Here is a 13,504-nt window from a genome sequence, read left to right as displayed (position 1 = left end):
ATTGGAAAAGTTTTTGGGGCAGATATGACCTGTTGAAAAGAGATGGTATTCATCCCTCCTGGGGTGGTGCTGCTCTTCTCTCTAGTAATATAGAACATAGTCTTAGAGATGAACCTTGACTAACTGGGGCCCAGGTCAGGAAGTCACAGAAGTCAGATAAATCCCAACACATTGAGACTGTTTCACCTAGATATCATCACATAAAGACTGTGTCTGTTCCCCAAATTAGTAAATACAAAAAACTCTCAAACCAATTTAAGGGTAAAAATTTAATTAACGTTCAACAAATAAAAAACAGATATGATACAGATGAAAAAAATTATAAAGCTCAGTTTGCTTAATATTAGATCCCTTTCTACAAAATCACTCTTTGTAAATGATATGATTACAGATCATAACCTAGATATGCTATGTTTGACAGAAACCTGGCTAAAACCAGATGATTACATTACTTTAAATGAGTCCACCCCTCAAGATTACTGTTATAAACATGAGCCTCTTCTGAAAGGCAAAGGAAGAGGTGTTGCTGTAATGTATAGCAATATCTTCAGTATTACTCAGAGGTCTAGTTTCATATATAATTCTTTTGAAGTGATGGTGCTTTATGTAAAGTTATCTAGTGTATGTGATGAATCCCGCTTGACATTTGTACTGGCTACTGTATGTATGTGTGTGTGTGTGTGTGTGTGTGTGTGTGTGTGTGTTTGTCAGTAAGTATGTGTGTGTTTGTCTGTGAGTCTATGGCTGCATCTGAAATCGCATACTCTCTGAGTAGGTACTTCACAAAAGTATGTTCTATTATAAAATGTAATCGGGATGTACCACATTTCTCATGTTGTCACTGCACCTCTTCACTGCCTTTCACAACTCCTCTCCAGTGGCCTCATGGGAGAGTCACATGTACATTGAATGTGTTCTTCAAAATCTCACTGGAAGTAGTTTGTCATCTGGGTCCTTTTTTAAGTTATATTTTTGAAATTTTTTCCCTTAATTTTTATAGGACAGTGTAGAGGAGACATAAAAAAACAGGAGGCAGGAGAGAGAGGGGAACAGGACAGGCAAAGGCCTTGATCACTGCGCTGCCCACATGACTTTTGCTCTGACATACTGGTACTTTTTGCCTACTGTTTTATGAGTGCTGTGAATTCAGACAGACTACTCTTTTTACATACTGTGTTTCACCCACTATATAAGTACGGAAGTATGAACATTCAGACATAGCCCATCTGTCATTTGAGAGTGGATGTGAAGTAGTGAACTTTGAAAACAATCAGGTTGACAATCATCAGTGGCCTGGATTGAGGAATACACTCTTGGTGACACATTCCTTTCCAAGACGTCACCTTCAGTCTTATAATTACACCACATTGAATTAATTGTATATAGATGAGTGGAAACACAGAACCGTTTTTATGCTACTGAGCCACTGGATTAAATGCTTTTAATACCACCCTTTGTGTACATAGTGATCATTTTAGTTTAATATTTGTATGTTATATTTATATAACCCTTTTATGTTTTGTAGACTCTGACGATTGGGCGGAGTGTTACATTCTTGTTTTAAGAATGTCTTGATATTTTTATATGAAAAGACAAAATCACAGATTAAGAATTTATTTTTGCTGTGTTTGTTGCTTTTCTCCTTTTCTCCTTCCATGCATGTCTTCTGTCTTTTTAAATGTACTTGCCTTTCTCTCTTTCTCTCTCTCTCTCTCTCTCTCTCTCTCTCTCTCTCTACTACAGACTTTGGACTATGAAACTAAAAGCAGTTTTTCTCTGAAGATTGAAGCCACTAATCGGAATATTGACCCTCAATTTCTGACCTTTGGCCCCTTCAGTGATACAACGGTTGTAAAGGTCATTGTAGAAGATGTAAATGAGCCGCCTGTCTTCTCAGCCCTGATCAGTAAGCTGGTGGTGTCGGAGGCGGCGAAGGTTGGCACTGTCATTGGAACGGTTTCAGCCCGTGACCCAGACTCATCCAGCAGTGCCATCAGGTAAACGCTTCATTTATTTGTGTGCTATGTAATATGCTAAAGTGATTCATATCACTGTTTGTTTTTATTTTTCCTCTTAGCCATGTATGTTACAGTTCTGAACAGAACACTGATTGGGGCCAAAAACCACACACGAATCTATACTAGTGCGCTGCTTCTCTGAAAAGAAAATCCAATGTACATTTTTTTGTCAGACAAAACATTGATTTATCAAATGTATAAAACTTTAAAATTATATATATATATATATATATATACAGTAGTCAACATTTGAAGTGGATCAAAACCTTTCATCAAAGTTGCCCTAAAACCTTCTTTTTAGGACAGCTTAGTTCTTAGGACAACTTTGATGAACTTTTTTGATCCACTTCAAATGTTGACTACTGTATATATATATATATATATATATATATATATATATATATATATATATATACAGTGGGTACGGAAAGTATTCAGACCCCCTTAAATTTTTCACTCTTTGTTATATTGTAGCCATTTGCTAAAATCATTTAAGTTCATTTTTTTTCCTCATTAATGTACACACAGCACCCCATATTGACAGAAAAACACAGAATTGTTGACATTTTTGCAGATTTATCAAAAAAGAAAAACTGAAATATCACATGGTCCTAAGTATTCAGACCCTTTGCTCAGTATTTAGTAGAAGCACCCTTTTGATCTAATACAGCCATGAGTCTTTTTGGGAAAGATGCAACAAGTTTTTCACACCTGGATTTGGGGATCCTCTGCCATTCCTCCTTGCAGATCCTCTCCAGTTCTGTCAGGTTGGATGGTAAACTTTGGTGGAAAGCCATTTTTAGGTCTCTCCAGAGATGCTCAATTGGGTTTAAGTCAGGGCTCTGGCTGGGCCATTCAAGAACAGTCACGGAGTTGTTGTGAAGCCACTCCTTCGTTATTTTAGCTGTGTGCTTAGGGTCATTGTCTTGTTGGAAGGTAAACCTTCGGCCCAGTCTGAGGTCCTGAGCACTCTGGAGAAGGTTTTCATCAAGGATATCCCTGTACTTGGCCGCATTCATCTTTCCCTCGATTGCAACCAGTCGTCCTGTCCCTGCAGCTGAAAAACACCCCCACAGCATGATGCTGCCACCACCATGCTTCACTGTTGGGACTGTATTGGACAGGTGAGGAGCAGTGCCTGGTTTTCTCCACACATACCGCTTAGAATTAAGGCCAAAAAGTTCTATCTTGGTCTCATCAGACCAGAGAATCTTATTTCTCACCATCTTGGAGTCCTTCAGGTGTTTTTTCATGTGTCTTGCACTGAGGAGAGGCTTCCGTCAGGCCACTCTGCCATAAAGCCCCGACTGGTGGAGGGCTGCAGTGATGGTTGACTTTCTACAACTTTCTCCCATCTCCCGACTGCATCTCTGGAGCTCAGCCACAGTGATCTTTGGGTTCTTCTTTACCTCTCTCACCAAGGCTCTTCTCCCCCGATAGCTCAGTTTGGCCGGACGGCCAGCTCTAGGAAGGGTTCTGGTCGTCCCAAACGTCTTCCATTTAAGGATTATGGAGGCCACTGTGCTCTTAGGAACCTTAAGTGCAGCAGAAATTTTTTTGTAACCTTGGCCAGATCTGTGCCTTGCCACAATTCTGTCTCTGAGCTCTTCAGGCAGTTCCTTTGACCTCATGATTCTCATTTGCTCTGACATGCACTGTGAGCTGTAAGGTCTTATATAGACAGGTGTGTGGCTTTCCTAATCAAGTCCAGTCAGTATAATCAAACACAGCTGGACTCAAATGAAGGTGTAGAACCATCTCAAGGATGATCAGAAGAAATGGACAGCACCTGAGTTAAATATATGAGTGTCACAGCAAAGGGTCTGAATACTTAGGACCATGTGATATTTCAGTGTTTCTTTTTTAATAAATCTGCAAAAATGTCAACAATTCTGTGTTTTTCTGTCAATGTGGGATGCTGTGTGTACATTAATGAGGAAAAAAAAAATGAACTTAAATGATTTTAGCAAATGGCTGCAATATAACAAAGAGTGAAAAATTTAAGGGGGTCTGAATACTTTCCGTACCCACTGTATATATGTGTATATATATATATATATATATATATATATATATATAAATGCAAATAAATAAATAAACTTTAGTTTATTTTTAGTAATAACTTTTAGTTTTAGCTAAAATTAAAGGATTACAGATAACTGGCTGTCACATATTGTGTGGTAGCGGCGCACAATGAAGATGAAGGAGATAACAATAACAGCCTTTATTAAACTTTACAAACTCAGAACAAACACTAGAATATTCTCAGGATCAAAAATGACACCATACATTTATGAGAACCGACCAGGAGTAACCGAGGGGCTGGTTACACAATGGTTTTCAACTAAAAACAGAAAACTTTTTATGCGTTGTGACCATTCATTTACATGACAACTGCATTTTGGGGCCTGAAACGCAAGCTTTTGAAAACAATACCATTATCGTCTCTGTTTAAACAACAACAAAGCAAATTTGTGAAAACGGTGACGTCATGCGCATTTCGTGTTCAGTCTATAGGCGAATAGTGTTTCTTTACAAAGTGATACTGGCCTGGCAGCAGAATACAGAGTTTTTAATTGTTTTCATGGATCCGTGTGAATGGGGAGCACAAACAATTAATATCAATTATCACAATCAATTTTCCATATGATGAGTAAACCCAAAAAAGTCCTGAAGATTTTGAAGAGTTTTCTTAACTTCAGTGTTGGCAGATACACCAATGAAGTATATCACTTGGTGATTTTTTTTTTATAATTAACATGTATAACTAATAATTATTACATGTGCATCGCATCAACGTGCCATGTTTTAGAGCTTCATTGGAGGGAAAGTTTATTAGTGAATAATGACATTTGTTTTGTTCCTCACATAGATTTGTCATTTGGGGTCCAAATGTTGAGACTGTTTAACTAAGATTAATGACATGCCAACAGATTCCGTAGTGAATGATTACAAGCTTATTTAATTCATTAAGATTTCAAACAGGAATGAATAAGATCGAGTACTTAACCAATAGATTTAAAATATCTTTGATCAAATTTCCCTTGAAATATCTACAGTATATGTAGATTGAAAGGGTAATAATTCTTGAACCATGTGGCTTGCAGGGACAGTGTAACTCATTCATCTGAGCAGAATCCATTCTGACATGCAGACTGTTTCTGTGATCCTTTACAATTATTTGCTAATTGAAGAATTATTGTGAGGCACTGGGGCTTGGACGGTTATGATTATCTGTCATTTCAATCAAAAAATTAAATTACTCGCTCATTTAATTTTTTTGAGAATAGCCTCTCTGTGACTGAAGGAAACTGAGTTAGATCAGTGATTGGGCTTTGGATTTAATATCTGTACTTGTTTAATAACAACATAGGAGGATATGTTTCTCGTTTAAGTTTAAATTAATGAAACAAAAGCATCTGTGAATAATTTTCGTCATGCTACAGTTAATCAGGTGAACTATTTTCCAGGTTAGAGCCAATGATGATAAATAAGAAAAGAAGAAAGCCAATAAAGAAGAGTTTATTTTCCTTGTTATGATTGACAGACTCATTACTGGTGTGTCCAGGTACTCCATAGACCGTAACACGGACCTGGAGCGGTTCTTCAATGTGGATGCCCTGTCTGGTGTCATCAGCACAGCCAAACCTCTAGACAGAGAAATCAACTCTGTCCACAATATCACCATATTTGCCACTGAGAACCGTGAGTATAATATAAGCCATATCTGAGAATTCTGAGGGGGGAAATCTGAAATCTGCTGATGTAAACATTACAGATTTTTTTTCTGCAAAACGCTGGTTAATGCTTCTCAAGTAAATTAACATCAAAATCACGATATGATCTTATACAATTATTAGACAATAAAAAGCTTCGAATTAATTACTAAAAGTGTACCTTCTTTTTATTGTTACAATGTCTGTAGTATATGTAAATGAACAATGTTTACACTTTCTCTGTGTTACCTGGACCAAAAAAATTTCGTGAAAATACAAATTATACTTCTACATTTTTGTATACAATCGGATAGACAGAGGGTTAATACAAAACAGTTATTGTAAGGCTAAAATAGTTCAAATAGTTTTGTACTTTGTCTAATTTATAAACAGTATTCTGGTAAAAATATAACACTATTGTAATAGTTTGTGATAGTTTTCCTACCTGTATGCGACGGCAGAACTGACAGAATGGCAATTTCTTTAAGTTTTATTCCCTCTGTTTGGCCTAAAACACTGTTTTCATATTCATCCTGTTTGAAATGTTGAAAAGATTCTCTGTCGCAGTGTTCTCTCCATATCTACAATCCTTCACTGGAAACCCAAAGTAACTCAGTAAACATTTACTCTTTGAATTCTTGCATCCGGGAACAATACAAGTCCACACCATTATGACTAAAAGTTGCTTGGGAAATGTGATTCCTCAGGAAACTATGGCACAGTTTACATGCCCTTCCTCTAATCACACGTGCCTCTGACTGCCCTCTGAGCAGGACAATAAAGCACTTGAATGTGAATGTGTTCTTCTGGGACTGATTTTGACCTATAGCTCAGGGTCACAGCTGTGACTATGAGCTGAGCTGCTGACTAAGGCATGTATACACAATTGTTCTGCATTTATTTATGCAAATGTCATGCCGCGAGGTGATATGCGTGCATAATAACACTTTCAAGGAGAAAGACTCCACAGAATCTTGGTGTGTTCTCATCCACACTCACTAACATTACATTACTAACATAATTCCATATTACAGATCAGACAGGATAGTTGCTCTAAGTTCTCCAAAAGTTAATTCACACATTCTCGAGATAAAGTTGGATAAGGATAAACTGGTTTCACTATTGGACTATGCAGGAGGGCGAATAGTCAACCATACAAAACTACAAAACTACAATTCTGATTTCAAAAAGTCTTTATTTGTCAGAAAATCATCACAGTCTAGACCAGGGGTGTCCAAACCTGCTCCTGGAGAGCCACTGTCCTGCAGAGCTCAGCTCCAACCCCATTTAAACACATCTGAACCAGCTAATCAAGATCTTTAGACTCACTAGAAGTCTCCAGGCAAGGGTTAGGGTTAGCCTTTGTAAAAAAAAAAAAAATAAAATAAAAAAAAAAGTCTAAATATATAAATAAACTAATTCTGTAGATAATATAGTAATATTACTATTGTATAGTAATATTAACTTTAAAATAAATGTAAACAGAAACATACATATTAATATTGGAATTATGGAGAACTTAAGCACACGCAACACGCTATTTCTGTTTCGCCCCGCGCCCACTTCATACTGACAACAGCACTCTGGTGCTGAGAAGCGAAAAAGAAAAGAAAACAAGATTAATCACGTGCATCATTTTTAAGTATGTTCACAAACATGTGGAACTTTATATTTTTGACTATTGTAGTTAATGGGTGAGATTAAACGTGTTTAACGATGTTAAGGATTTGACCACCACCAACGCATCTACCTGATTTGATACTAATGCAATTTTTTCATAGCTATAATTTCAATATTTTAATGTGCTATGCATTGGATTTTGAACCATGGTAAAGATATTTGTAGCCAGATTTCACAATTCCTCAATTAATTTTGAGTGCTCGATTTCGCCAAAATTATTAAATAAAAAGTAAAATCATAATTAGACCGTTTTCTAAGGCTTCACGATATATTAAACAATTTAAAAGATGATAATATAGCATAACATAGTGCTATCATATATAAACCTACACTAACACAGGAGAATACTTGTTTCTAAATGTTCACCGCAGTTTCAAAATAAAAGTTTAAACCCTCGCTCTGACTCTGCATGTTTTGTTAACATGTTCTTGTTGAAGAAATGACAGTGACTGCAGCATTTATATCATAAAGATGTGGCCAAATATTAAAGATTAAGTGGACATTTGAATTAAATGTTGTTTGGCCAATATTAAAAAAGGATTTGATCATGCTGTAACAACAATAGCAAGAAGTTTTTATTTATTTTTTTATTTTTTTATTGAGATAACAATGGGGAATACAAAGACATTTGAATCTGTAAAACAAAAAAATCTAATTTCTGCATTTTATATCACAAATCAATCATGTTTCTAATATATCAAGTATCCTTTTCAACAGCTTAGATGTCTTAACAGCTTTTCGAATGTTCTGTATTGAAGTTAGAGAATCGTAAAAAGTCTTCAAATCAGTGGAAAATAGTCTACTATTTGGTACAGTCGATATACATTTTGCTTTATGTATATGATATTTCCCTAATAGAATAAGAAGTTTAATTATATTATCCATTTCCAATAAACCAGTATCACAATCCATAAACAAGACCATTACATCAGTTATAGTGACAAACTTGTAAAATAACTCAAAGAAACAAAGACACTTGGGACCAAAATAATTTGGTATAATTACAACTGAAAAATAAGTGTATGATTGTTTCTGTTTCTTCTTTACAAAAACTGCATAATGGCGAAAACCCTTCTTTAAATTTACTAATAAAATAGTTACATGGATAGTATCTGTTTATTATTTTAAAATGAGTTTCTTTGACTTTATTAGGAATTACATATTTATTTATATCTGACCACAAATTCTGAAAAACAAGGGAGTGATAATCCTGTTTCCACTTCACCATTGCCTTAGGTGAAGCACTTTTTTCTCTGGTTAATATTCTTCTGATATACATATTATTAAAGGAGTAGGAAGACAACCAATTTTAGGATTATACATCTTTTCGTTTTTTATAAGATACAATGAATTTTAAATATTCCTTAGAAGATACATTTGTTCCAAAATAATTAACAAATTCATTATAATTATATAAGTCACCTGACTGATTTATCAAGTCTGTAACAAAAATTAAACCTTTCTTAAACCAATCGTTCCAAAAAATGCTGATGAAGTTGATAGTTTACATTATGTATTTTCACAACAAAATAACTTGCTTTTGTTACTTTCGTTGAAACATTTATTACTGCCTCATTGTTATTATATATATGTATATATGTATTTTAAATCATTTTAAAGACTGTTGTTCACTTCTATTTTTATAACCACAAAAAAAAAAAAGGTAATGCGTTTGTGGAGGTTGTGGAGGGGGTTGGGGTCACAACAATACAGTTCTGCTTAGGGCACCCATTTGACCAGCAGCGGCCCTGTTTATAATACAGACAGCCAATAGTAGACAGTACCATGTTTTAAGGGCTGCTGTCACTAAGACCTAATGGACGGAGACAATATGCTTTTTGATAATAGGCAATAGGCATTTTGACATAACTGTGTGTGTATTTGAACGTTTATGTGTAATAACAATATTGATTTATACAGAACTGTTGAACTAATTTACAGTATGTAACGCAAATACATTATAAGTAACTGTAATTAAATTACCTAAAAATAAACAGTAATCCCTTACTTTACTTTTTCAGTGGATAAGTAATTTAATTACAGTAACGCGTTACTTAATAACACTGGACATAACATCATTGTTGACCCGTCTTAGAACACAAATCAATATTCACTTTCTATGTGGTGATAGCTGTTGATGCTAACTGTGTTTTTGTGTGTGTCAGAGGACCCGTCTCTGGTTGGCAGAGGAATCGCTCTGATCACAGTCATGGACATTAATGACAACGCTCCAGTATTTGCTATTGAGTACGAGACGCTCCTCTGTGAAAATGCTGCACCTGGACAGGTATGTGTAGCTCTGTGCGTGTTTATTAGGGGTGTCAAAATGCAACAATGCCTCATTACGCTCATAAAAATGAAATGCATTGATTATTGAATTTAATTGATTATTGAATTTAAGCACTCAAAAATGCAGAGTGTAATGGTCTTATATTTACAGTAGAAAACACTACTGGCAGCTGGACAACAAACCAGCACAGGACAGAGAACATAAGGAGAATAAATAGGAGAGGGAATTAGGAGGGTATCCCAGGTGGGGCAAATAAACCAATAATCAGGTAACAAGAGGGGCGGGCTAAAGACAATAGACAGGAGAGCACATGACACATAGAAACAAACATGACAAGCCATGTGCTCACACCGAACATGACAACACCGACATGGCTTGTTTGACTTCATGCAGCGCTGCACAGACCGATCGGCGGCTGACTTGAAGCAGTGCATGCTGGATAGAAATTTTGTCCGTCTTGAGACTGCGCCCACGCCATGTGACTGTGACACATGACATCAAAGTACCGTAAAAGCGATTCGAGAGCAGTCGGCTGAGTCAGCCACAATTGGCCGGATTCACCGCATGACAACAATCACGTGTGTTTCGTGTTTATTCTGAAACCTTCAGTTCCACTAATGCTCACAAATCTGTATATTTATAACAGTTACAGCTCTTTTCATGTAGTTGCGATGTTTTATTGTGTCATGTTTATCAAAATAAAACTGATCAAAAATGTAGACCCCACTTCTTTGGTATTTAAATATGCTTATGTTGAACTTTATTCTTGTACATGCAGATGCTGTATTAAGCAGTACAGAAAGTGATAAAAGTATGCAAACTCAGCATGATCTTCTCTGGGAAGCAGAAAGTGTCAGACTTCACGTCTCCGTTTTCAGCTCCTCCCCGACTGTAAGCGGCAACTCTCGCTGATCGAATGCATCCAGCTGCAGCCGATGTCGAACACACCTATTAACAAGAGCACATGACCAGCGAACACAATCACAAGACGTGCTCAAACAAAACATGACACGAACACGCAGCCAATGAGAGCTCTCACTGATGAAAAACACAAGCTGTGTGCTACACAGAACACAACAACACACACGGACAGAAGAAGGTACGGCCCGAGCGAAACTCGAAATTGCACACTTACCCAGAGACCAGAGCACATGAAGAATGAGCGGATGCCCAAAATTTTTGACAAATCTCTTACACATATTCAACCGTTAACTTAACATGTGTCTTAGTTTGTAATATAATACATTTTCCAATAATGTCATTCACATTCTTTTTTTTTTTTTTTTTAAACCAGACATATTAATTTGTCTATATTTGACTATACTTAAAATTGTCTCTCTAGTTGCAATGTCTGAAGAATAGTTTTGGAAATAATTATGAATTGTTGCAGAATAATAAAGTGAATTCAGATTTCACAATATCAGAATATTTATATATGCATTAATGAAACAAATAAAACACATTCCTCTCATGTATTTGCATCGATTAGTCTTCTAGTTTAAGTTTAAAATATTTTAAGTAATAATTTGTTAGCAACACAGTCAATCATAATATGAGATTATTTATAAAGTGCATGTAACGTGTCGGTATCACTGTTTCACATGCACCTCATGTGGCTTGGAAGATGCAGTCAAAGAGAAAGAAGAATGAATGACACTGAATAAAGGTCAGAGGAGGCACACAATTCATGCATTACACAGCAAATATTTAGCAAAAGCCTTTTGCGGAGCTAAATGTCTGAATTGGGTGCTCTTGGCATTTAAAAATATAATCAGCAAGAGAGAAAAACCACAAAGACATGAAAAAGGATCATAGATCAAAATGATACTAATAAGGAAACGGTCATTAGGCTTATTTAATGTGGATTTGCATTGGCTCTTGCTGCTCATAAAATCAAATAAAGCAAAGCTTTCTTTTGAATCTGCTATATATCATATCAGTTTTGTGAATGGTTTCCTTTCTGTTGAGTCAGTCGTTCAGCTTTGAGTTCACAATCAAAAGAATCTGAAAATGTAGTCTGTAGAATATGTATGGATCTCATTTAAACTCATATAAATGACTACACAACTAATTTTGCTTAGACATTTCTAAAGAAATGTTTTGCTCTGTACTGAATGAAGTAGTGTGAAGGCTAATTTGCAGTAATTTTGAACTCCACTGGCAGGTGATTTCAAAGTATGTCTTGAATCTGAAATTACAGTGGAACATAAAATGATGTCACAGACAATTAGCGTTAATACTAGACTTGATGTTTTGTGACAGTGTGTGTCTGTGTGTGTGTGTGTGTGTGTGTGTGTGTGTGAAGCACCATGAAGCCTTGTCTTTCACTGTGTCTGTTTAATGTCACACTTCTTCCTGCATAAATTCTAACTATTTGCTAATTGAACTGAAGCTGCTGAGCTTGTAGTTAAACTAGCCTATTGTGTTAAACGATCTCTGTTGTCACTGAACTCATACAAATGTGTGATTTCAGCATATATATGAGGCTGTGTTCTGAATGACACTAATTAGAAAACATTTATTCTGTGACTAATTTCTAATTTTCTGTGACCAATCTCTTCATCATACATCATATGTAAAGAACTGAATTATTAGTCAAGCTGTTAAAAAAAAAAAAAGTCTTTGTTGACTGTCCACAGTTTAAATATTTTGCTTTGTATGTGGTCAGATGTTATTGTTTGGTTTGTCTTTCATTTAATCAAATCATGTGCATCATGCCATTATGAACAGAAACAAAAGTGGAGTTTTCTGATAGAACTATAAATTATGCTCCGTATCAGAAAATTCTTCTGAACAATGTTACGCCGTCTGTCCATTATCTGAAGCACAGTTGGTTCATGCTTATGTTTGAGATCATTATCTTGCTACAATTCTACCTCAGAATGGTTGAAAAACAGGAAGGGTTTTGGAGTGGCACAGTCAAAGTCCAGACTCAAACCCCATGAACTGAAGCAGCTAAACACTGATCAGACAGGGCAAACACTGTTTCTTACAGAATTATGTAAGTTGTTTAATTTATTTTCCTATCCATTTTCAATCACTTTGTGCGAAAGTTCATTGTTCACACGTTCTATTTGACAGTTATTATACAGATGTTTAGAAAGCTATTTTTTTATTATTATTATTATTTTTTACTGTCCAGTTACTCAAACTGTACAGAGAATACAGAACTAAGGATCCACCAGAATTTGGTGCACCAAATATATTCTGTCAAAAATGCAGTTACAAAAATACATACTTTACGGTTTTCAGATGAAAGGGTTGAAAAAAGAAGTCGGTTGAAAATATGAATAGAAAATGAAACTTTATCATATAAAATAGAATGCTGGTGGTTATTTGTAGATGGAAAAAAAATGTTTACAGTCAATTAAACGTGATGACAAGGAAATTCAACAACATTCGGACAACAAGCATTACAGCACAAAAATCTTGCAGTTAACAGTCTGAGCGAGTCATCGCTAGTTGCCTAAAGTCAGAGGCAGTCTGTAGGTCAGAATTGATCGATTTCACAGAAAAGTGTGTAAAAAATGGATGTAGACTCAGATTTTTTCAAGTTTCTACCTGAGTTTGTTCAGAATGACTTAAGTTTGGTTGTGTTGTTTAGTGTGAGATAATGCCCCGTTTTACTCTGTTACAATTTAGAAAGTTGTATGATGTTTTAAAATCAGTTTCCTTAAATTGTCTTTGAGGACTGGGGAGGAAGTTCTGAAAGTTACAGTTTGTGTTCATTGTACATCAAGCTCTTTTATCGTAGAGATCAGTGAACATTTTATTGCCCATGACATGATCTTACCAGACTT

General features: G+C 35.7%; 1 protein-coding gene across 1 annotated transcript in view; it reads left to right on the top strand.

Moving 5' to 3' along the window:
• LOC127506172 (cadherin-7) overlaps positions 1 to 11,175 on the top strand; it is a 54,640-nt gene extending 43,465 nt beyond the window's left edge. Inside the window, 4 exon segments of the mRNA XM_051882375.1 lie at positions 1,744 to 1,997; positions 5,587 to 5,723; positions 9,580 to 9,701; positions 10,483 to 11,175. Coding sequence (XP_051738335.1) covers positions 1,744 to 1,997; positions 5,587 to 5,723; positions 9,580 to 9,701; positions 10,483 to 10,494 — 525 coding nt within the window. The 3' untranslated portion in view covers positions 10,495 to 11,175.
• The last annotated feature ends 2,329 nt before the right edge of the window (positions 11,176 to 13,504 follow it).

The sequence above is a fragment of the Ctenopharyngodon idella genome, chromosome 23 (genome assembly GCF_019924925.1).
Source record: "Ctenopharyngodon idella isolate HZGC_01 chromosome 23, HZGC01, whole genome shotgun sequence".
Taxonomy (NCBI): domain Eukaryota; kingdom Metazoa; phylum Chordata; class Actinopteri; order Cypriniformes; family Xenocyprididae; genus Ctenopharyngodon; species Ctenopharyngodon idella.
Note: the sequence above shows the minus strand (reverse complement) of the source record. Positions and strands in the feature narration are given on the sequence as shown.